The sequence below is a fragment of the Heterocephalus glaber genome, unplaced genomic scaffold (assembly GCF_053883595.1).
Source record: "Heterocephalus glaber isolate CG9 unplaced genomic scaffold, H.glaber_assembly_v1.0 deba00000470, whole genome shotgun sequence".
In the NCBI taxonomy this organism is placed as follows: Eukaryota; Metazoa; Chordata; class Mammalia; order Rodentia; family Bathyergidae; genus Heterocephalus; species Heterocephalus glaber.
In genome coordinates this window covers 1,250,718-1,277,287 of record NW_028258145.1, presented here as the reverse complement: position 1 = coordinate 1,277,287, position 26,570 = coordinate 1,250,718, and the positions used below count along the sequence as shown (strand labels likewise).

General features: G+C 41.3%; 1 protein-coding gene across 1 annotated transcript in view; it reads left to right on the top strand.

The window, feature by feature from the left end:
• The window catches only part of Acoxl (acyl-CoA oxidase like), a 352,250-nt gene that overhangs the window by 290,906 nt on the left and 34,774 nt on the right, over window positions 1–26,570 (top strand). Inside the window, 1 exon segment of the mRNA XM_087201767.1 lies at window positions 769–839. Coding sequence (XP_087057893.1) covers window positions 769–839 — 71 coding nt within the window.

Genomic DNA, 26,570 nt, shown 5'->3' with positions numbered 1-26,570 from the left:
GGAGGGACAGGCCAGCCCTGAGGGTGGTAGGAAAACATGGGCCATATTAAAGAGTGAAGTAATTTGGTCAAAACAGCATTTGGGGAAGGCAGTCTGTTTCGGTGCTTATTTAGGCCAAAATAAAAATTGTGCTCACACAAGTGGGCTTTGATGTGGGCTTGGCCACAGAGAGAGAAAAGGGGAGGGTGGTTTATGGGAATTGTCTAGATGAGCAGTTCTAGTGCTTTCCTGGCCAATTCCAGTGGATCGTTAAAAGCACCTTTTGGTGAAGCTTCTTGAGTTTCCCCCCACCATTCTGCCTGAGGAGGTCAATGTAGGAAAGAAGGTATATTTGGGGGAGTTCATGGGGCTTGCTTGAGGCAACACCTGGAGCCCTATCACGTGGACACCAAGAGAAGAGTTACAGCCGTGGAAGTCACAATAAAGATGGAGAAGGTTAGCACTGCTGAATGGAATGTACAAAGGCAGGCAGGACGCCCTCCGTGGAGTCGCAGGAATGGGGATAGAGGGCAGTCTCTGGGGCACAGGATGGTCCACATGGTGGTTGAACCCAGGACCTCTGATTTATTGTAATCTTCCCAGCTGACAGGGTAGCGAAGTCATTCTGTGGGCCCTGTACCATGCAGGGAGCAGGTGGGCAGCTCTTCTCTGTCACCAAGAAAGGAGGGCCAGCGTGCCCTTACACCTGTCACAACCACAGGGTTCGCCTGCCCATTGGGCAGACAGCTTGAGGGAGGCTGCTCAGCATTTCTGCTTCTTCCCTCGCAGTTTCTTTGGAGCAGTTTTCACTGGCAGTGAGGAGCTGTCCAGACCCGGAGGACCAGGCTTTGTTAATGAAGGTAGGTTATCAGATAAAGTTCTTATTTCCTTACAGCCTCCCAGCATTTTTATTGCCCTGAGGAGAGTTTGCTTTTTACAAGCGGGAGTAAATTTATCATGTCTGAATTCTGGCACTCCGTGGGGATGCGCCTGTCACCTGCAGGTGGGGAGGGTTGCTGGTTAATGAGCACAGCTGCCGTCCTAGGAGTGCAGAAGTGACAGGAAAGTGCAGGAAATCTACTTAATTCTCCAGGGGGCTCAGTTGGTTCCATTTAAACTTATATGACAATCTTGATTCTTTTAGCAGATTTATGAGGCTTGGCCAAATTCCATGTCTCCCACTATACTTTTTAATTAAGACAAAGGAGTCCACACATGCAGAATCTGCCACACCCTCACTTTTGTCACCATAGGGAATGCTATACAAATGAGACTGTTCATATTAACCACAGGGATGGGCATCTTATGTCATAGATCCCTTGCCCAGTAGTGGAAGATAAACTTCCTTTCTTCTCAGTAGCAATTATTTCATTTCCTTCCAAACAAGACAAGCTGAGGCGTGGAATATCCCACATTGAGGTTGTGCATTTAGGGGAGCTGAGAGTGTGGAAAAACCTGCCCCGGAGCCAGCACAAACTTGACTAAAACTTCGTCTTTAGCAGCAGAAAGCTGTTAGCAGATCACAGAGGTGCACACACATACACACACACACACACACACACACACACACACACACTTCTTCTCCACTGATGACTAAGACTCCTGTTTTCACCTAGAAGCTGTACAGGCTGATCTTGAGGCACAAGCGTTTCCATGATGTCACTTCCACCCGGTACCATCAGGAAACCGCGTGTACCAGGAATCGCTTTTCTTTACCTAAACACCAGTTTCTTTACCACGTGTCCTCTGACCTGAGAAATGGGTGGAAAAAATAAGGTTCTGCTATAAGGGATCTTCAACTCATTTGCCTAAGGTGTGATATTTTTGGTCTGCTCCTTTTTTAAAGCTTTCGGTGATGTTAATTTTATAATAAAAGAGGGCTGCTGATTCCCAGCGTGGGGCTCCTCTGGAAGCCCAAATTCATCAGTGCTGGGTGTGTAGTACTCCAGTGTGTCAGACAGAGATCCGGCCACATGAGCAATCTTGCAGTCCCAGGTTTCCCACGATGAGCTCTCTGTTCCCTGCCCTGGGCTCCATTTCCAAAGGTGATTTCTTCCCAAGATAGGCTGGTCATCTATGACCTTAAAGTAGCCTTGAAGAAGCCCCTGACACCTACTTCTTTACCTTGCTCACTATTCAAGAAGAGGAGGATGCAGGGACTTAGGCCCTGTGTTTCCACCCTGTCCAGCACTTTCTTCTACCCCTGCTCCTTCATGAGCCTCTGTTGCCTTCTCCCTCTGCCCATCACAACCCAGTTTTGGGTGGTGAAACCCCTGTGTTCCCCCTGGCCCTATGGTGAGCCCCACTGGAGGTTACGTGGGCATCTCAGAGGCAGCCCAGGGCACTTGCACCTACTCAGGAGCCCACACCTCCTGTCTCTAGCTGTCCCTGTGCTTACCCAGCTTGGGACATGGTAGCCCTTCTCAGAGTTCCTTCTCATCAAGTGTGAGTGGGTAGAGAAAGAAGCCTCCTGAAGCCCCCAATTCCTCTCACAGTCTCACTTGCTGCCTCTCATGATGTACCTAGCTGACTTCTCTAGCACACTTGGTTATAAACTATCCATTTGGGCTTGGGACAAGAAAGCTCAGATGGCCTGGGAAGTCCTGGAACATGCACAACATCCAGTGTTTTGTGCTTCCCTGTTGGTTTCTGCAGACCGCATGACCACAGTAACTGAGGGTGCCATCTGTGGGTATTTTCACAATATTTGCAGATATTTGAACAGGCACCATCAAAGAAGTTTCACTGATTACAAACGTGTGCTCCGTTCATATGTACTGAAACTATTTCATGATTTTTTTCAGGAGATTGAGGTTTTTTTAATGTCACCTATGTGAGGTCACCATGTGGGTGTTACTCTGGCATGAAGGCTCTTTGTAGATGTGTGTGTGAGATAATTCAGGGTGACAGTAGATCATTTTGATGACAGTCATCTTGCTGTCCATTGTACATTTGCTCCAGTGCACCTTGCAGATTATCTGCAGTGAATTTAAACATTTAACTCAGCCACATGAAAACTTGGTGGAGACAAAAACAGATCGGGGCCAAATATGATTTTTAACAATTATATTCTGCATCCCTACATTGTCAAAGCTAATTGAGACTGAAGGACACATCTTTTCTCTGATCTCTGAGAGTGCTCTACATAGGAGCCACCAAAGTGAAGGAAGAGATGAACACAGAGCTGGGCAGATGCCTAAGCAAGGGCAGATGGCCCTGGAAAGGCAGAAATTGTGAGACTGTGGAGTTGGCAGAGGCCAGAGCCCTCCTCCAATGAGCAGGGTGGGCAGGAGGAAGAAGAGGTGGCTCACCAACTTCACACAGCTAATCAATGGGTAGTAGAACTAGAACCAGAGAGCAGGGTCTTCAGGCCCTCAGGCTGCTTCTCCCCAGGGAACCACAAGGATAGGAGAATTTGGATAAATCCCTCAACTGGCCTGACTCCACCCCATCACAATGGCTCCAGGGTGTCAGACTGACGGGGACCTCAACCCATGCTGTGACCCAAGGAGCCACTCTCGGGCTTGTCAGTCACCCTGGTGCTAAGGTTGTGTAAGACAGCAGTGGCTGCTTCTCTGGGACTCAATTTTGCCATTGGCCAAGCAGAGGTTAAGGCCGGTACTGATTTAAAGTTTTCCCCACCTCTGCAGGCAGCTAGGAAAGAGGTACTAAAGAGCAAGACTATCGGTGTTTATGAGGGGCTGCCTTCCAGTAAGATTTCATGACTATTTGAACTGAAGAAAATGCTTAAATCCATAAATTACTTATTTGGCCCCATTTATTTTTGGATTTTTTTTTTGTCTCCATGCTTAGCTATTTCTTTTCTTTTTCTTTCTTTCTTTCTTTCTTTCTTTCTTTCTTTTTTTTTTTTTTTTTTTTTTTTTTTTTTGCAGTACTGAGGATTGAACCTAGGGCCTTTGGATTGAGGCACATCACCAGCCCTTTTTCGCATTTTTTATTCTGAGTCTCACTAAGTCACTAATTTGCCCAGGCTGAGCTTAAACTTGCCAACCTTCTGCCTCAGCCTCCCAGGGTGCTGGGATGACAGGCCTCTGCCACCAAGTCTGAGTGCTTAGCTGTTTCTTTGCTCCTTCATAGCCCTACTTGCAATTCATCTATTTGGTCCTTTGTGGTCACTGGAAAGCCAGCTCATGCTTGGCTCCACCTGTCACTCCCCTGTGACTTCTGGATCTCACCCAAGCTCCAGCCTGACACCCCAGCAAGCTCAGTGAGTCTGTACCTCAGCCTCTCCGTCCTCCCTCCAGTACCTGGCCCAGCCCTCCCCACCCTGGCCTCAGAACTGTGAGGTAGACCCGCCATGTGCCTCCTCCTCCTTTGCAACATCTTGAGAGTCAGCCCTCTTTTTCCATCCCAGAGAAGAGTACCAGAGCTTGACCTGGTGGATACTCTACCAGGAGCCAGCCTGTGACCCTGGCCAGGTCATTTTTATCTCACAGCCTAGTGCTCTCTTCTGATAAAAGGTGAGTACATGACCCCAAAGACACTTCCAACATCCACACCCTGAAACATAGGGTGACACATTGCAGATGACTGCCATTCTAAGTGTGTTTCAGGGTGGAGCAACCTGCCCTCTCCTTCCTGTCCCTCTCCAGGCTCTGCTAGCTGAATTCAGGAGCCCCATGTCCTTTCCAGATTCCTCTCCTGCCTAACTCCTCCCTTCTTTCGGGAAGGGTGAGCACAGAATTCATCACACAAACATGGATCTGTTTGCCAGTAAAGGCACTGCCATTAAACATGCAGCTAGGATGACAGGCACAAGCCATGGCTGTCCCAGACAGACCAGGCATTCAGCCTCTTGGTCCAAAATCCTTCCCTCTATTAAATAGCTCTACTTTGTCTGTCAGGCTTCTCTCTCAAGGATTGATGCAGACTCTTTGGCCCCTACTCGGGATTGTTACCTCTGAAAAATCCACCTCCTTTTTAGGATGGCACTTGTTGGGAAGATTGGTTTCTTGGTGCCAATCTGTACTTGGACCATCAATTTCTATACTGAATAGAAATGATTGCAACTCCTTATCTTGTTCTTACACATCTAGGAATTTCTTACACATCTGGCAGCAGCTGCTTCCGATTTGGGTAGGAGACAGCAGCCCCAGCCAGGGTCCTCAGTGGTACTAAAACTTCCTTTGGCCATCACTTCCTGCAGGGCCACTCTATCTCCCTTGTGTTAGCTGGAGAAGTGAGTAGGATTCTGAGGACAGTAGCCCTTCCTTGTAAGCACTGCTCTCTTAGGTCAGGAGACAGGTGCCAGTGTCGAGGGGGCTTTGGCCCAGAGTTATCCCTGGAGCAGTACAGCAGAACACCATTGGCTTGGAGCAAGGCTTCCCCACCCCAGCAACCCTGAGTGAGGCCCCAGAATAATCCCTGCACCACAGCCCCACAGTTGGCTCTGCTCAGCCCAGCCCCGCTGCCAAGGCCTCTGCCCAGAGTCTCCTGAGAGAGTGAAGTGAGGCCTTCCTGTCCATGGGATCTGCTAAACCATGCTGGCTGTAGGAAACAGTAATGGAAACCAAGCTACCTGTGAAAAGAAGTACATAAGCAAACAAGCAGCCAGGGGGCTGGTTTATCACTATGCCTAGCATCTTGCTCCCCAAACTGCAAGCCTCAGGCAGGGGCAGGGCCACTGAGAAACACCAACACTGCTCCAGCTTTATCTTTGGGTCTTTGGCTGAGAAGGGTCTGCCTGGTGGCCTGAGACACGCAGGCATTTCCACATCTGCTGTCTCCCAAGTGGTTTATGCAGGGCCTGCTGGAGTTGGTGGGCACAGTTGGCAGGATCTGCAGCCCAAGTACAGAAACCTGCAGGGGCAGAGTGGGGTGAGCAGGGCCAAAGGCTTCCTTAACATTTCTTACCACCTGCAAGCATGAACGCCACCCCCAGATGCCTGGAGGAACCTGAGCATGTAGATGTAGAAGGAGGACCTCCCTCCCGCTCATCCTCTCATCACCCTAGTCTGGTCAGATGCAACCATCTTTCTCTCTGTGTTCTAAGAAATCAGACACCCATGGGTTCTTCCCAAAGCCCCAAATCGCCAAGTGACCACCACTACCTAACCCTGGAGTTCTCCAAATTTACCTAATGCAACTTCTTCCCAGAGAGAGGCATTTTCTCCTAGCCTGATGGAATGCTGCCAGGAATGAGGGCTTTCACATGAAAACAATGACTATACCTTAGCATGGGGAAGGTGGCGCTAAGCAGAAAGAGAATTTTCCACATGACCGCTCCACTGCCTCACCCCTCACAGAAGGTTCAGAAGCACCCAGTGAGCTGGTTGTCTAGTGTTTCTTAAATTGTCATTGTCACAAAGATTCTTTCTGCTTCACTTCTCCCAAAGTTCTCCTCCGTCCCCTCCCCCCATGTTGCTTGACCAAGGAACAGTACTTGAGCCATTCAGGATCCAGGAGGACCAGGGTCCCCAATATCCACACAGGTGCCCTTTGTCTGCCTTTGTGCTTGGAAAAGGCCTCCTCGCCTGCCTTTGGTTCCCAGAGGGTGCTCACCACGGCAACCAAATGTCTAAGCAGAGCTCGCAGGGGACTGTCCCGGCCTTACAGGCGGCTGGCAGCAGAAATTTGAGCATGTCAAGTGGGCGAGGTGGGTTTTTCCCTCTTTCCTGCATTCTAACTGCTCTTCCTTTTCTCAACACGTGTAGGTGGTAGCTAGTTTGAGCGCCAGACCTAGCAATCAATGGTCAATTGCAAACACCTCCCTTCACACTCCAGGCACACTATCATGTCCTTCTCTCTGAAGGTGCTCTTTGCATGCCTGAGGACCCCATCTTGGCCTCATGCCTGAGTGTCCTTGGGCCCTGCACAGCAAGGCTTCTCTCTGCCTCTCCAGCTGAAGTCCTTAGGGGCTGTCTTTCTGCTCACACATCTTGTATGTGCCCCACCATGCCCACCGCCACCAGCCAGTCATCTGAGGCCAGTCATGGGATCAGGCCTCCCACACATAGAAAAGGGTTTCTGGCCTGGGACTTGAGGGCATTTCCAAAGGCATCCAGGGGGAAGAGCTGCAATCTGCATCTGAATGATATCAGCACAGGTCATCTAGGGTGGCAGGGAGTGCATGGCTGGCCGTGTTCTTAAGAGATTGGCATTGTTCAGCAAAGGTTGGCTGAGCACCATGATGTGCCATGTAACGTTGGTCTAGTACTGGGCTCATTTGAAAAATTATGTCTCGAAGTTTTTGTATTTAATAAAGGAAAAGCATTACCTGTGACATGGACATCATGTTTCAAACCTAGAATTCGCAACAAATAGTTTTCTCTCATTCCTGTAGTTTTGTGACATTGGGGCCCTCAGTCCTGGAAATCTCCCCACAAGTAACAAGCCTATGTTAAGGTCCTGCAGGACTCAGCTCAGACAACTACCCTGAAATCTCAGTGACAAGTGTCCCTCCCAGTGAAACATTAATTTTGGAAAATGATCTTTGGTGCATATGACTAACTTTTAACTCAAATATAATAAATACACAGAAGAATTATTTTGGTGGATGTCCGCACATACCTGCCACAATCCCACTTTTGAAATGTTTATGAGTGCCTACTATGTGTCAGGCACTACGCTAGGCACAAGGGGTACAAATATTTTAAAAACATGGCCCCTTGACAAATAGGTGTGACAAATACATCACTCTGTCCCGATATGCAAGCACCTTGGAGTGGGCCAGATGCCGAGAGGGAGCGAGTTTGGGAGGCTAGGGAAGCACTCAGCTGAGCACCCAAATCAAAGTGGATGTAGGGAGGACTCTCCAGAGGAAGTAACATTTGAGCTCAATATCCATATCTCTCCAGGAAAATAAATCTAACCAACTCTGGGGATTCCACAGTGCTTATGAGTGGTGTTGACATGACAAGTTGTGTTCTGAGTTTTCCATTTATAGAGTGTTTCAGGTGCACTGATGCGTACCTTGAGAACTGACTGCCAAAACAGGGGTCCCAGATGCTGCCTCTCCAGGGGAGGGGTATCTAGGAACTTCCATTCCTTCCGTGAAAGTTTACCCATAGATACAGTTATCTTGAAGTTAAGCATTTGATATTCCTTCCTTGGCATGGATGCAATATGTACATATTCAAACTCTTCAAGATAAACGTGTTCAGTATGTGTTGCAAACATGGACTAATTTTAAAAAGATCAGATATCTCTGAGAAGGAAACTATCATCGACTATAGTTGCTCTAGAATTGTGAGACTGGTTTCCAAGCCAGAGGTCAGGGGTAGAGAGGGAGTGAGGTAGTAGAGAATTAGGAGGAGAAAGGCAGAGGGGTTTCCAGGCTTGCAACAAAAGATCTGCTTTGCTGTGGGAGAATCTGCTCTATGTCTAGCTCCAGCACAAAGCTCTCTTACCAAGAGAAATGGGCCAATATTGTCCCAGTAGAAATGCCATCAGGAGTAAGCTCTAAGGGGCCTGATCACAGATGACAGCAGTGTGTGCAGACATGCACCTGTCTACCCCTCGACACTCATTGTCAAGCATCTAATATAACATTAAATTGGAGAAGCAACTACGAATCAGACATCCTTGTGTTCGGAAGTGCAGCCGGCTACCCTGAGAATGGAGATCACAATCCTCTGGGGATTCCTGCCAAAGCGTGTCTGGTATGGAGCTGTGCCTCCCTGAACACTCTGTCCCCCTTTTTCTCTGTGCACACCTCTAGAGGGCAGATTTCACTTCAGGCTGATTTAGAAGCCAGGAGAGGAAATCGCTTGAGACAAAATTAGAAGGATTTGGTAGAGAGCAAAATTTGGTCCCAGGACACTAAAGTTAGTGGGAGGAGAGAATAAAGCCTGGCCAAAACTTGTCAGTTCTCCATTTAAATAGAGATCAAGATACTGAAGCACCCAGGAGACATCTCTTTTGTACTCACCCAGAGTATGGAAAAGTTCCATCAAGGGTTTCTGTGTTGTGGTTATAGAGAGACACACAGTTCCAGCAAACAGTGAAGGGGACCTCAGCACTACATTTGTATGAGGAGTCATACTGGACGGGATTATAAAGGCAGTGAACCTCAGCATCCCACACGAAGGCAGCTCCCCTTACATAACCATCCACATCAGCACCCTGATTAAAAACTGGGAATGCTATGAGATTTGACAGTTGCTGCTCTCGGCACCTGCCTAACTCTTCCTCTTGCCCTAACTAAATTCTAAATGCTTTATTTTTGGTTAATTTTATAATATTAAAATTTCTATTGGAAAAATAAAACGACTCTGGATATCAACTATAAGATAGGGGAAGAAAAAGAAAAAGACTGGTTAGGCCTTGTCTCTCCTTCTCCAAGAATCCAAAAAATGACTGGCATACAGGAAGAGATAGAAGGAGAAGGAGAAAGAAAAGGATATGATTAGTTCTCGGTTAAATGCCAGCAATATGGTCAATGTGAAGACACCAGTCAACTAGTCACTACTCTCAGGGTCCCCTGATGCAAAGTTTTCACTTTTAGGAGAGCCTTCACACTTTTATCTCATCTACACTATCAAAGGATAAATTGGGGTTGAGGCAACTTGATGAGCTCCTTGCCAGGTAGGAATGGCAACGAAAAATAAGACCTAACTAGAAAATAAGCCCTAGCTGGTCATTACCATGGTGATGGGCAATGTCATGCAAAAAATTATATCTCCTATTCTTTTGTTCAGTGACTACAGTGGCAGGTAAGGCAAGGATATGCTAATCAGGGCTGGCATTTTCGATCTCCAGTTTTCAAGGCTGATTATTTTTCGATTAGGTCTTATTTGGAGGAAAAATATAGAAATGGCCTGCTTGTAATCATGTGACTTTTTTTTCTTGGTACTGGGGATCGAACTCGGGACCTTGGGCTTGCAAAGCAGGAAGCAGAACCACTGAGCTAAAATCCCCAGCCCCAAGTAATCATTTGATTAATATGTTAAATTTTGAAAACATTTTCCCAGAAAAAATAACATTAACTATCAGGATCACATCTAATTATATAAGAAAGATAAACCTGTTATTAAAAGTGAGGGGTACTCAGATTTGGTAAAGAATGAAATTCAACTGTATAATGTATACAAAAAAACATAGGCTTCTGTTCCCAGAAAGATGAATAGACATGTTCATTTGTGTTGTTCCTGATAAGTGCACCTGAAAACCCTGGGCATTATATATAAAACAAATGTAAAAAGATTCTAAAAGATAGAGATTAGAAGGTAGGTGGCTAGTATCTTAAGGAACCAAGGAATGACGCAGCAAGGAGGTCTCTGGGTTTTTATATATCTCAAACATTTCAGAGCTGCTGAAGAAGTTGGTGACCTGGAAAAGGCTACTATACACAACAAGAGAAGAAAGAGGAGAAAGATAAGAAGGAGTGGGCACAAGAGGACTAGGAGGATGAAGAAGAAGGAGGCAGAGGAGGAGGGGAAGGAGAAGGAGAAGTAGGAGAAGAAGGAGGAGGAGAATTAAAAGAAGAGGAAGAGGAGGAAGAGAGCAGCTGCCCATTCTAGTCAAAGGACCAAAAAGGGAGCAGCCTACAAAGATAGCCTTTCAGAAAATAATTGTTGTACTCCAGAAAAGCACCACAATCTGTAACCCCACCTTTACCTATGCCAGGGAAAGCCAGGTGGAAAATGCAGACTTCCATGTTCATGAGACAATAAGGCAGTGCAACCCTACGAATGAGATTTTGTCAGAGGCCTAGTAGGGAGCTGGAACTTTTATCTTCAGTTTGCAGTAACACACTCTCCTCCCTACAGTGTCTTTGGAGGCCACATGCAGAGCCTGAATTTCTCATTCCACCCAGCAGTAGAAAGTACAACTCCACCCTATCCTACCCACCTTGATGGTGCCAGAGGAGGCAAAACACAGATCATCACCATGCTCTGGTAATGAAGCCACACATCCCTAGGTAGTGTTAGTAGAGGCCATACGCTTCTTTCCCAAATGATTTTCACCAGACATTGCAGTGGATATCTCCTTGTCCCAATGAAGCTAAGAAGTTAACTAAGCATAAGTTAATGAAGCATAAGAAGTTAGCCAAGACAAGATTTAAATAAGATCCACCATTTCATCCAAGATTATCCAAAATGTGCAAGCTGCAACCAAAAATCACTCGTAATATTGAGAACTAGGAAAATCTCAAACCAAATGGAAAGTTGAACAACAAATACCAACACTGAGGTAACAATGGCATGATCTGAAGAAGATTTTAGAGCAGGCAGTATAACAATGCTTTAGTGAGCAATTATGACCATACTTGAAACAAACAAAACAATAGTGAGTATCACCAAAGAAATAGTTTTAGCAAATAAGTGGAAAATATATACAACCAAATGGAGATATTAGAAATGAAAAGTGAAATAAAAAATCTCAATAGATGAGCTCAACAGCAGAATGGAGGAGTAAAAGAAAGAATAAGTGAGCTGGAAAATACAATAGATATTACTGAATTGGAACAACAGAGAAAATAGGCAAGAAAAGAAAGAATAGAACACCAAGGGCTTGTGTGACTACAATAGAAGATTTAAATTCATATCATTGGGCTTCCGAAGAAGAGCGAAAAGGTAGGACTAAAATAGTATGCAAAAAAATAATGATTTAAAAATTGTTTGGCAAAACACAAAACAACAAAATCAAGAAGCAAATGACAAATAGGGTAAACCCAAAGATATCAACACCAATATAAATCCTAATTAAAATTCTGAAAGCTAAAGACAAAGTTCTGAAAGCAGTAAGAGAAACAACACTTTATCCATAGAAGTAAACCAATTCAAATGAGAGCAAATGTCTCAGCAGAGGCCATAGATGTCAGAAGGAAGAGATACAACATTTTTAAAGCATTAAAAAAAGAAAAAGAGGGTCCGGGGATTTAGCTCAGTGGTGCCACTGCCCCACAAGCGCAAGGACCCGAGTTCTATCCCTGGTACCAAAAAAAAAAAGAAAAGAAAAGAAAAGAAAAAGAATTGTCAACCAGAATGCCATGTCTAGTGAAAATATCCTTTAGGAATTAAGAGGAAATCAAGATGTTCTTAGATGAAGGAAAAATAAAATAATTAATCATCAGACTGCCTACACTAAAGGGGTGGATAAAAGTTTTCCACACAGAAGGGGCATGATGAAAGAAAGAATCTTTGCCTCATGAGGAAGAAAGAAAAATAAACACAGATAGTAAATTCAATCAGCTTTCCTTCTCCTTTTGAGTTTTATAAATAAGCTTGACAATTGAAGATTATAACCTTATCTGGTATAATTCTACAAGAATGCAGAGAAAAAATTTAACAATATATTGCAAATAAGGGATGTTAATAGGATGTAAAGGGTGGTAAATTTTTTATACTTTACTCAAACTGTTGATACAAGTACACTGCTAAGTTATGTTTATAAAATGTAATAGCTTGAGCCACTAGTAAAATTATTCAGAGAAAAGTAAGTACCATCTGGAAATTAAAATTGAATTCTAAAAAATACTCAAGTCATGCACAGTTAAGGAAGAAAAAACAGGAAAAAATAAAACAATCAAAAAATAATAAACTAGAAACCCTAAGCCCTTATGTTTCAATAATTAATTTAAAACCATCAAAATGCAACAATTTAAAGACAATTGATTAAAAAACATGAGCCAACATTTACTGTTTATAGGATAAGATAGGTTAGTTGAAAGTGAAAGGAAAAAAACCAGTATATCATGCAAACAATAATCAATAGAGAACAAGAATGGCTATTTGACTATCAGATAGAGTACATGTCAGACAAAAGAAAATTTCAAGAGAGAGAGAGACACTCCAAAATGACAAAAGAGTCAATTTGCCAAGAAGACCTGGAAATGCTAAATGCATATGCATCAAACATGAGAGGTACAAAATATGTGAAGCAAAAACTGATAGAACTGAAAGGAGAAATGGACAAATCCACAATGAGTGATTTACTCCCTCTTTCAACAATGGACAGAGCAGCTGGATAATCAAAACATAGGTGTGAACAGGATCTAGTGGACAGTTATAGAACACTGTAGCCAACAACAGCAGAATATCCTATTTTCAAGCATCTATGGGACATAAATCAAGATAGAGTATAACTTGAATAGTATAAGGCAAACTTCCAAAGTATTTTAAATCTAAAAGGAAATAAAAGGTACATTGAACAGAATTAAGATTAAAATATACCAAAAAAAAGATTAAAATATACATAAAACTCATGGAACACAGCTAAAACAGTGCTGAGAAGGAAATGTACAGGTTCCATAAGGAGGAGGAGGAAGAGGAGAAGAAGGATGAAAATGGGAAGGAGGAGAAGAAGGAGAAGAGGAAGAAGAAGAGGAAGAGGAGGAGGTGGTGGATGAGGAGGAAAGAGGAAGAAGGAGAAGAAAAATTTCAAGCTAATCACCTGAGATTCCACCTAAAGAATATAAAAATAAAGAGCAAAATAAATGCAAAGAAAACAGAAGGAAGTAAATAAAGATCAAGAATCAATGAAATTGAAAGCACTAAAAATAGAAAAAACAATGAAACAAAGAGCTAGATCTTTAAAAAGATAAACAAAAGTGATAACTCTACAGCAAGTCTAAGGAAATGAAGGAAGTCACAAGTTACGAATATCAGGAATGAAACAGAGGATGTCAGTATAGACCCTGCCCACATCAAGATGATAGTAATGAAATACTATGAAAACTTTTAAACATATAAATGTGACAACTTAAATGAACTAGGCCTGTTTCTTGGAAACACATATTATGACAATCTACTCAACATCAAACATATACTTGGATAATCTGAAAATGCCAAAGAAATAAAACTCCAAGCCCTGATCATTTCACTGGATAATTTTACTTAACATTTGAAAAGGAAATAACAATTCTACACAATCTTTTCCAAAAGTAAAGAAAGATAAAACACTTACCAATTGACTTTATGAAGCTACTTATTCCAATACCAAAATCAAAGAATAAAGATGGAAAGCTGCAGAATAATGTCCCCTGAATATATTTACAAAAATCCCCAACAAAATGTTAATAAAATAAATACAATTTAGAAATATATAAAAAAATTATATATTATAGCCAGATAATGTTTACTACAAAGATGCAAGATTCATTCTGTTTTCAAAAATAGATCAATCTAATTCTCCATATTAGCAGACAAAAGAGAAAAGATCTTATCATACCAATTCATGCAGTAAAAAAGGATTTGACAAAACTCAACACTTATTCATAATAACTCTTAGAAAAATAGAGAGTAGAACTTCTTCATCTTGATAAAGAATATCTAAAAGGGCCACGGATTTAGCTCAGTGGCACTGCACCTGCCTCACAAACACAAGGTCCTGAGTTCAATCCCCGGTACCTCAAAAAAGAGAGAGAGGGAGAGAGAAAGGGAAAGAATATCTAAAAATTTGCATAGCTAACATCTTCCCTAGTGGTGAAAACTTAAATGCTTTCTCCGTGATATCAAGAACAAGATAAGGATATATGGTCAAACCAGTGCAATAAGCCAAAAAACAACAGTAGAAAGCATATCCTTTTAGATAAGAAAGAACAAAAAAAAGTATTTACACAGAACATGATTATGTATATAGAAAATCCCAAGGAATTCACAAAAAAGAAACAAAGTAAAAAGGAATAGAGACAGGAGGAGAGGGAAAGGAAACGAAAGAAGGAAGGAAGGAAGGAAGCAAGGAAGGAAGGAAGGAAAGAATTAAATTATTTTATTTCTGGAGCTAATAAATGAGTTTATCAAGGTCACAGATATAAGATCAATATGAAAAGACTAATTGTATTTCTATATACCAGTAATGATACCAGGACACCACAATTTTCTGAAAAATCATATATAATTTTTCAAAACATAAATATCTAGATTACACTAAATCTAACAAAACACCTATAAGGTTTTAAGGCTAAAAACTACAAAGTGCTGCTGAAACAAATCAAAATCAATCTGTACGAATGGAGAGACATACTATTTCATCAACAGGAACGTTTGGCATAGTAAAGTTGTTATTATTCTCCACACTAATATACAAATTTAACATAATTCTTGTCAAAGTCTCAGCAAGACGTTTTTTATATTTCACAATTTTAATCTTTTATTAGAGTTCACAGTCTGCTAAATAAAAGGTAACAAGATATTTCAAAACTATTATACAATTTAAGATTCATGAATTTAATTTTATAAAAAATTAGGTGCATATTCATTCTAACCTAAAAATGCTGTTTTTAATGGCCTGAAATATACTAGTCTATCTTTATATTGCTATGAACAAAATCATTCTGAAATTTATAAATAATGACAAAGGAGCTATAATAACTAAAGCAATTTTGAAAAAGAATAAAGTTGCAGTTTATCCAATTTCCAGACACATAACTACAGTATCAAGACTCCAGTATGGCCAGATGCACACACAGAGATCAATGGGTCAAACAGGGAATGCAGTGGCAAAAGCAATTTCAATGGAAGAAAGTCTTTTCAACAAGTGCTGGAGTAGGTGGATGTCCATAGGCAAAATAAGAGAGAGGGGGAAAAAAAACCAAGAATAGACGTGAAGTTAGAGGTGGTAGTAAGTTGACTGGGAATCAATCCAAATTCTGGGTTAAAGAAAAAAACAGGATGAAAAGTTGGCTGAATGTGTCACCAGGTCATTTAGCTCCTCTCCATGCAGTAGGGGAATGTTTCTGAGCCAGTGTTTTAGTCAGTTTCCCATTACTATAACAAGCAGAGACGAATCAACTTATAAAGATAAAAGCCTTCTTTTAGTTCACAGTTTTGGAAGTTTCAGTCCATAACCTGGTAGATCTATTGCTTTTGTGCCTCTGGTGAGGGAGTAGCACCTCATGGTGGGAGTGTGTGGTAGAACAAAACAATTTCTCTCATGGCCAGGAAATGGAAACAAGGGGTCTAGTTTCCTGGTACCCCTTCAAGGGTGCACCTCCAAAGACCAGAAGACCTCCTGCTAGACCCCTCCTCTTAAAAGACCCACCACCTCTCAATAGTGCCATGCTGGGGACTAACCTCTGACACAGAGGTCTTCAGGGAACATTAAGTACTATTGCAGCTAACATGCACAGGGGTATGCAAGAGCTCCAGAGGGAGTAGCCTTAACCCTACCTGCAAAGCTGTGCTACCTGAATTTGCTCATTTTCACTAGACATATAAGACCAGTGCACCCCAGCATCATGGGGGAGAGTGGGTTTGCCAGCATGTGGCCACCATGGGCTTCTGCAGCCAGCTGCATGATCCCCAATGTTCAGTACAAGCATTCCTCTGTCAGCCTGTCCTCAGGGGTCAGAAGCAGTGGGGCTCAGGTCTCCCCTCTGTCCAAACCTGCTCAGAATGCTGGTGAAAATATGTCTTTGGTCATCTTCTCCAGAGCTCTCCCTGTGTCTCCCTTTGAGTTTGTCAGTCCTGTCACCTCACTGTGATGCATGGTCTCCCATCAAGAGAAACAGTTCCCTGGCTGCAGAGCATGGTGGCAGGGAGAGGGCTGGCATGGGCTCTGCAGGATCCAAGGCTTAAAAAGAAACAATCATTTCTTCCTCACTCTCCTTTCTCCAGAACACTCAGCTACCAGGGAGACCCAGCTGCCACTGCCTGTAACATTTCTAATGAAGGGAAAGGGTTTTAAGACACCAGAGTATTGAGCAGGTTGGATTTTTAAAATCAGGAGACATCTCCAGGTGGTTTGGAAGATACACTTTGATGTTGAGTAATCTCCTCAGATGATCAAAGAAAATGACACTGAAATTGACATATCCCAGGGCCTTGAAAGCGAGAGGTCCTGAGTTCAATCCCTGGTTCAAAAAAATTGATATTCCCCTCCCCTGCTTCCAGATTAAACACAAACAAGACTCCCTCACCTGTGAAGCCCTGAGCTCTCACCCCCGGAGCTGATGATGCAGAGAGGACAGGGCAGGGGACTACAAAGATGAGAGATGAGCATTGTAAGAAATGCCCTTAGAAATCGCAAAGCCAGTACTTTTTTGCTAATGTGGACAGAAATTTCTTAAGCTAGGAGATAGTGCCACTGCCCATCAATTTTACAAGGTAGTAATGCAGATCCCAAGTGGCTAAAGTCTGAGGCAGAAGGCAGAGCACTTCATCACAGTGAGAGAACTGGGTTGTTGCTGGGGGAGACAGTTCCAATCTCACGCTGGCATTACCATGCATTAATAAGCTTTGTTCATCTTCTCCGACATTCGAAGGCCAGCTCTGTTTTTTTTGCTTCATCTTTCAGCTTATTATGCAGCTCTGGCCAAGGGTACAGGCTGCCTGCTTGTCATAAATTGCAGGCAACCTCCCTTCTTTCTGTTGGTGGTCCCAGTGGACCTAGGCTCCTAGGAACCAAGGCTCTCTGAACTCTTCAGTTCCACAATCCCCCAGTGCTGGGCCAGGCACGGTGGAGACCTCAAGATGCAAAGCTGCAGTTCCCACTTTCATGATCATGTTGTGGTCAGGGACAAAATCACATAGCCAAATAATCACGCCACAGGCAGGGTGTGAAACAGAGGAAAAACATACAGCTGTGGGAACTCAGATGAAAAGGAGCAACTTTTATTGGTGAGAGGAGGGAGGGGATTTGGACAGGGTTTCAACACAAAAACCCTCTAATCATGCAGCCATTCAGCCCCGAGTTTGCCTTAACAAAGAACGGGAAGAAAGATGTATGAAGCTAGTGCTGGTGCAATGGTTTTGCAGTAAACATTTTTATATGTAGGAGCACATGCCAAAACAATGGTGTATAGTACAGCATACACACAAACCAGTTATATATTTACTATGTATTATCATTTTCAAGTATTATGCACTGTGCATAATTGTATGTACATGCTTTTATGCTCCTGGCAGCACAGTGGGCTTGCTTACACCAGCAGAACCACAAACACATGAGTAATGCATAGTGCCACAACATCAGGGTGCCTGTGACATCACCAGGTGACAGGAATTTTCCAGCTCTATTATAATTTTTGGAACCACTCTGTATTTGTGGTCTGTTGTTAGCCTAATGTCATCATGTAGCATATGACTTGGAGTTAAAAATATACATATATTTTAGTTATTACAGAGCAAAATTATCCTGAGGTATATAGTTAGAGGTATATAGTTCTATGAATTTTGACACATATTTAGACTCATGAAGTCATTCCAACAATCAGGATATATTAATTTAACCATCCTAAATATTTCTTATGCAACAGCTTATAATTATCCCCTCTCCCTTGTTATAGCTTTGTGCAACCAATGCTCCATTCTCCACCATCATAGATTTGTCTTTTCAAGAATGTCATATTAATGGTATAACTTTTGCTATTAGCTTCCTTCACTTGGCATTGCGTCTTTAAGATTTGGCCTAGGGCCAGAGATTTAGCTCAGTGGTTTCATCACCTGCTGTGCAAGTGCAAGGACCCGAGTTCGATCCCCAGTACAAAAAAAAAAACAAAAAACAAAGATTTGGCCAGGTAGTTACATGAAACAACAGTTAATCCTTTTCATTCCTGAATGGTATTCCACTGTTTAAATGTACCACAGTTTATTTAATCACCCATTGAAGGACATTTGGGCTGTGCCTAGTTTTAGACAATTGTGGGTAGAGTTGCTATACTTGTTCATGTACAACTTACTATGTTTTCATTTCTGTAGGACAATTTCTCAACCTTAGATTTGCCAACTTTGACATTTGGCGATATACATCTCTTTGTTGTGGGAGGCTGTCTTGTATATTATAAAATATTTAGCGGTGGAGCTGACCTTTATACTGGATGCCAGTAGAATTCCTCCAGTTGCAAAAAACAAAATGTCTATAGACCATGTCAAATGCAATAATCATCCATGGTTGAGAACCACTGTTATTGGGTAAACTGGTAAGGGAATTTCCTAAATCCTATAGCAAATGTATAGCTATACATTCCCCATGCAAGAGATATCTCATTACTCAGCAGCCTCTCCAACACTTGATATTATTAATCCTTTTTTTTCATTCCAAATACACAGAGGCATTTCTTTTTTATTTAATTTACATTTCCCAAATGACCGATTATGGTGGAACTCTTCGCACATGTCACATGTATGTCCTCTTTAGAGAATATATTTAATTGTATAATCTGGATTTATTTTGCCCTTGTTTTTCTAGGATCTTGAGAAAGGAGCTCAGATTATTGATTTTAGGCTTTTCTTCTTTTCTATTGTAAGCCTCTCCTACTATATATTTGCCTCCAAATGCTGATTTTCCTGAATCCCACTTTTATATATTGTATTTCCATTTTTCTTTAGTGCTAATTTCTCTTAAGATTTACTCCTTGATCCATGAAATATTTGGAAGAATGTGGTTTACTTTCCAAATGTCCAGAGTTTGTAGTTGTCGTTATTGAACCCTCGTTAAGTTGTACTATAATTAGAGGACATAGCAGGTATGATTTACGTTGTTTTAATTGTTAAATTTTTCTTATGACCCACAATATGACCTATGGTAAATGTTTCATCTGCTGTTGGGAAAATGTGTCTAATGCCATTGTTGGTGGAGTGTTATAGTGTCAGTCAGACTCCATTGGAAGATAATACCATTCAGTTCTGTGTCCTTGCTGAAATCCTGTCCATCAGCATTCTATCAACCGATATTCTATCTACTACTGAGTGAGTAATACTGACATCTCCAGTTGCACTTGTGGGTGTGTTACTTATCCCTTTAGTTCTGTTTAGGTTTTGCTTTGTGTATTTCAAAGTTCTCTGTGCACGCATTCACATACAGCATTATTACATCTACTCACTTCATTAACCAATTTATCTTTATGTTATTCCCTCTTTATTCCTGAGAGTTTTCTTTTCTTTGTCGAACATTAACATAGCCATTTGTTTCTTTGGATCAATTTTTGCATGGTATATGTTTTTCTGTCCTTTTAGTTTTAACTTGGCTCATTGTATTTAAAGTGATTTTCTTACATACATTTATGTTCTAAATATTCACTTTGAAAATTCCTATCTTTTAATATGTGTAGACTATTTACATTTAGTAGGATTAATGATACATTTAGATTTGTCTATTACTGTCTTGCTTGTTTTCTCTTTGCTTCCTCTGTTCTCACACCTCTAGTTCCTTTTACATGTAGTATTAATTTCTTGTGGTTGCTGTAACAAATTACCACAAACTTGGTAGATTAAAACAACAGAAGTGTATTAGCTCATAGCACTGCAGACCAGAAGTATGAAATCAGTGTCACTGGGCCCAGACCAGTGAAGGTTGACAGGATTGTGCAGCCTTCAAGTCCCTAGAGGAGAACCCATTCTTGACTCTTCCGGTTCTTCTGGCTGTTGCAATCCCTGGCTTGTAGCCTCGCTCCAGTCTCTGTCACTGTGGACACTCTGCCTATGAAATCTTCCTCTGAGAAGGACACTTAGGAGTAAGGATCCACCTGAATAATCCAGAGCAATCTGTCCATTTTAAGAATTAACTTAATCATACCTACAAATGCTCCTTTCCTTATACAGCAATATTTGCATATTCTGGGAGTCAGGACTTGCAATCTTTGGACGACTATTCTGCCTACAGTATGCACCTTCTTTTGAACCACTTGACCATTCTTTAAGGTTTTATTTTGATTTATCTACATCCTTTTGTTTGTAATTTTTTTCACTGTAGTGGTTATGCTAGGGATTACAAAATACATATTTAACTTTTACAATCTGCTTGGAATCAATATTTTGTCTCCAAGTGGAATGTAGAAATCTTACTGCCATAGAGTTCTTTCCTCCTTTTTATGTCAGAGTATTTTATAAATGTATGTACATATGTTGGAAAGCATATCGGATAATGTATATGTTTTGCTTTCAATCATTAAACTCTTTTTTTGCTGTATTGGGGATTGAACCCAGGGCCTTAACACTGAGCTACATCCCCAGCCCTGATTTGTTTTGGGTTTTTTGTTTCTGTTTGGTTTTAGTTTGGTCCAGTTTATTGTTTTTTTAAAATTTATTTATTTTTAGTATATGTTTGCAATACATAGTGACTACTTTCATCTCAGAATTTGATACACATATATATCCCATGCTGATCACTTTTCCTTCCCCTGCACTCAATGTTCCTCTCCAGATCCCCCTCCCATCTCTACAGAGTCTACCTCCAGAATCTCACCAAATTGCCCAAATTAGGCTTGAGTTTGCAATTCTCCTGCTCCAGCCTCCCAGAGTGCTGAGATTACAGGTGTGTACCACCATATCTGGCATCATTAAACATAGTTTAAAAGACTTCAAAATAAGAATAGTTTTATTCACTTAGATATTTATCATTTCTTTTGTTTCTTCCTTTATTTTCCTTCTGACTGCAGAACTTTAAACAATTTTTTAGAGCAGGTTTGGTAGCAAAAATTCTCTCAGTTTTTATTCACTGACAGATTTTTGTTTTGCCTTCATTCTTTTGTTTTATTTTGTGTTTTTGTGTTGTTTTGCATTTGTTCTTGAAGGATATTTTGCTGGACATAGAATTCTGGGATGACAGTTTTACTTTCAGCAAATTAAACATGTTATGCTGCTTCTATTTCATTGATTCTTTTCCTCTGTCTCCTGTTTTTGGCTGATGGGTTTATTTGTATCATATTTTTCAGTACTAAAATTTTCATTTGATTCTTTATGTCTTCTATTTCTTTACTGAAGCATATTGTTTTACCATTTTTTTTATAAGGGCTGTGACTGTTGGAGAGTTTTTTATAATAGATTTAAAGTTACTACCAGATAATTCCAACATATGTGTCATTTTGCTGTTGGCATCCATTGATTTCTTTTCCCATGTAAGTTACATTTCCCTTTTCTTTTACATATTGAAAAATTTTGAACTTCCTCTAGACATTTAAAATGCTGTTATCAGATTTAGGATCTCGCTTAGATGCTATTTAGAGTGTTGACCTGTTTGTTTTAGCAGCAATGTACCCTGTTGTGTTTGGGCTGCACATTTCAAAACTTTCCATTCACAGCGATTCTATACTGGTAAGCTTTCCATCTCTAACAAAATACTGGACATAAACAACTTCAAGGAGGAAAGACTTATTTTGGCTTATAGTTTTAGAGGGGTCAGTTCATGCTCACTTGGCTCTCTTGCTTCAAGTGCTGAGACAGCATGGTGGAAAGACATGGCAGAGGAAAGCTGCTCACCTCATGGCAGCCGGAAAGCAGAGAGAGATGGAAAAAACCTGAAATGGAAACATAATAACCCCCAAGGTCACACCCCAATGACTCAGTCCCTTCAACTAGGCCCCACCTCCTAAATTTCGTTTACCTCCTCAAAATCCCATCAGAATATGGTCTCATCAGGAGAGTAACCCATGGGTACAGCTACAGCCCTCATGATTCAACAACCTTCTGAGAGCTCTGCTTCTGAACATGTGAGACCTTTGGAGAGCATTTTAGATCCAAACCATAACAGGTTCCAATGCTAGTTTAGTCTTCAATGCTTTGCAGCACCATTCAGATCTGTCCCACATAAGCAACACTCACTGGCAAGTCTTACACATGTCTTTTCATCTGTCCACTAGGTTGGTTCTCAAAGTCTTTCAGATGCTAATTAGCATCAAATCCATGCATGCATAATTAGGTCTGAGCTCAGAAGTATACAAAACACTTCATGGGGCTGCTTTTCCAATACCTCTCCATGACCTCCCAGGTGCTGTCTGGTTCTCTGAGGTTCCCTTTTTGTCATCCTCCAGCTATAAAGATGGAGTTTAGTTAGCCTACTCTGCTACACGTGTCTCCAGAGATGGGAGGACTAGAGGGGAAAACGTTACACTTATCACCAGTTTGGCAATACTTTGAATTCTGTCTGATCTTCTTCCCCAATCTGCTTGCCTTTATTTTTCAGTCCTCCAGTAGCTTCTCCATGTTTGTTTTCCAGAGGTTATGGCTGCATTCAATAAAACAAATCAGGGAAGTCATCTATTCTGTGTTATCAGAGTCAGAGACCATAGCCCATATATTTTAAAAGAGTTATCTGTTTATTAAGTTCTGGAAATGTATGTTCTATGGCATGGTAGGCAAGATTTGAGAAATTTATGAATGACACAACATATCCTATGACTGAATCAAGGTTTACAGAGATTTTGAAGTGTTCAAGGTAGGTCATGTCAACAAGATGACTTCAAAAGGACAAATTTACAGTCATCCCTTTAGGGACATATGCATGTATGTGTGGATTTGTTAAAAACAGTTTGTGGGGAGATCTTAGTTGGAGTGTCAAATGATCAGATGCTTGGTATGAACCAATTATGTATAATATTCATTTACTCATTTATTTAACAATATCATGTGGTTGCTATAAAAGCAAATTCCACCTTACTTTGCATATAAAAGTATAGAGTTCAGGACAGTGACAATACTGCAGATGCCACAGAGATGAGACAATGTCTGAATATTGCATTTATTTCTTTGACACACCTTGAAGAAGCCACCAAGCCCCAGGTACCTCAGGAGCTGAGATATGTGGTAACTGGAAGGTGATAGTCTTTCCAGGCTGATCATCCTGGAAACCAAGTGGAGATATTTAAAAAAATGTTTAAATTTATAAGGCCTGTTATCTAGAAGCTTTGATAAACTCCTGATTTGTTACTTAGGCAATAGAAGTTACAGGATCAATAGCCATGAATTACAGGAAATTGGGTTTTGGCCAGTCTCTTCAAGTGTGTTAGCTGTTTCACCAGATGTTGGGTACAGAGTTGAGCAGGACAAAATCCCTTTCCTCACAGAGCTAATTTATAACTTCATTTTGCACATAAAAACTGGTTTGACAGAAATGACTCTTCCAGAAGTGAGGCTCACTAGAGAACTAAACACAAATGAAGAAATTTTAGGTTCTTTTTGAGAGACTGAGGCTGAGCTCATGGTATCTGGACCTACATGTGATGTTGGTACCCACCAACAACCAGGACTCATTAATCAGGACAAGTTAAGAAGGCAGCCTCAGGAAAGTCTGAACTGTGTTCATGAAGTAAAGCAAAAATTTAAAGCCAAAATGTGATCCTGAGCATCAGGTACACAGAGCCCAAACTGTCAACCTGAAAGCAATTCAAGAGTCCAAAGACAGCACAAGAAAAGAGGAAGCATGGTAAAGCCAGCAGCCTGGCAACCACATGGGCAGGGAGTGGCTTGTCAGGGAGCTCTGCTATCAAATGGGCTTTGGCTTGAATCAGATAGGACTGGACAGCAGGCTGAATGACCATGTGTCATGGTGTCGAAGATAGGGCTTGTGATGTTTCTCTTCCATTTGCCTCTCCAGCTCTGCGCTCCACCCTTCTGTACCCCAGTGTATACCTAGGAAGTTGACCTACATAGTGTGCATCAGTGGAATCCCTCTTAGTCTGTTTTCCATTGCTGTAATAAAATACCGAACCTGGATAGATATTTATTTGGTTCTCTGTAGTCCTGGTGGTTGGAAGTCTAGAGCATGGTGTGGCATCTGGTGAGGATCTTCTTGCTGCAGAGGGTATCACACGGAAAGACAGAGCAAGTGTGCTCGCTCAGGTCTCCCTCATCATGGGAGTCTCACCCTCAGCGTCTCACTTAACCCTAATTATCTCTCAAAAGTCCTACATCCCAAGCCTATTAACATATGCATTTGGAAATCAAGCTTGCAGCACACTGACTTTTAAGGCACACATTCAAACCATGGCAGAATCCTTGCCCTCTGGACTCAGTGAAATTTAGATAACAGCTAACAGTTGAAGAGGAGAAGGAGAGTGCAGTCAGGATATCCCTGTCCTTAGCTTGTCTTTCTGTGCAGTCAGCTTTGGATTTCCAATTCCCTTGGCTGGGGGTCGCAGTCCTCTTCAAGTGTCCCTGTTTGTATCAGTCTGTCTTCCAGGATCCAGTAGCCACTATCTGCCTTCCTGTCCCTCCACATCTAGAGGTGGTACCAACTCCAGTTACCAGCTCTGAAGTAATGTGCTGTCCTTTATTGTTCCCAACATCTTACCCTTATTTTCTTTTTTAAAAAATTATTAAACTCTCCCTGAATTATCCTAATATGAATTTGCCGTATGTTTCTTGGCGGAACCCTGGGTGATACAGAATTCTGCACTGAGTGAGGAGGTGAACTCAGTGATTTCTAAGAATATACACATTTTTATGGCTCTGGATTTCTTATCACTGACCTCATGTTTTTGTATACCCCAAAATGATGAGGATTACCTTTCTGCATCTGGAAATATTTGCAAAAATTATCCAGAATAATTGCAAATATTGTTGGGGTGTATATGAAATTCACCTAGAGACTTATGATTAAGTTTGGTCATATAATAGATATCATTTATAATTTTTATAAGAATTTATGTTTTCAGGATGAATTGCAATACTTTTCATTTACTGTTACTACGTCTGTAGGGTCAGCCAACATCATTACTGTTATTATATAAATCAAAGGAAACTAAGCATGGTGGCCCATGCCTATAATCCCAGCACTCTGGGAGGCTGAAACAGGGCAATCACAAGTTCAAGCCTAGCCTGAGCAACTTGGCAACTTAGCAAGAACCTGACTCAAAATATTTATAAAAAAATTTAAAAGGGCTGAAGATATACCACATGTGAAGGGTCTAGGTTCAGTCCAAAGAAGGAGAAGGAGGATGAGAAAGAAAAGGAGAATAAGAAGAAGAGGAAGAGGAAGAGAAAGGAAAGGAAGCTTATTTGTACTGAGTAACTACATCCCTGACTTTGACAAGTTTAAGTCATAAATAACCTGCTAAATCACACTGTGACCCTTCTAGAAACCCTGAGTAGTTGAAACTCTTCCTAATAATGCTATTCCAAGGATATCCCAGATCCTCAAAAAAAAAAAAGATTTAAAATACCAAATGACTTCTGAGTTGAGCAATCCATTGAAGACAGATTGTCTTCCAATGTGAAGATCATTGCCAGCTAACTCAGAATAAGAAGGTTCTGTTGTTTGCTTTAATGTCAAAACTATGTTACTTCTAAAGGGTCATTATCTTTCAGAGATATGCAGTGAGATGTTTCTGAATAAAATCACAGGAGTGAGGTTTAATTCACAATAATAGAGAAAGGGTACCAGCTGGGAATAAAGAAAGGACTAGATAGCAATGAGTTGGCATCTATGGGAGCTGGGGATGGAGAAATGAAGGTCCATCAAACAATGCCCCCTACTTTTGTATGATTTGGGATTATAGAATATTAAAAGTTAGATGGTCACAAAATTAAATAAAAAGTCACTTTTTTCCAGAGGAAAACTGACTTATTGTTGATCTGTAGCTGCCCATGATGTCATTGAGGAGCTCTGTGTGTGGGTTTCAGAACTGTAACAGGAAAAATGTATTGAAACAAAATGTAAATGAGGAATGCTATTTTTGTGAGAGTTTAATCAAACCATGCTCAATGGAAAACATCAAGAAGATAGTATTCAGAAAGTACATTTAGAGTCTTTCACAAAATGAGAAGGGAAGCAAACAGAACTATATGCATATTTAATAGATATTCTGTGTGGGTTCCTAAGTAACTTGGGGTGGGGGAGAACAGGGTGAGGGTATATATAAAGTAAGACTGGTCATGAGTTAAGATTTTTTTGAGTTGGGGAGATTGATATGGGGGAGTTTGTTATGCTATCCATTCCACTTATATACATGCTCTTCAATTTTCCATGGAATG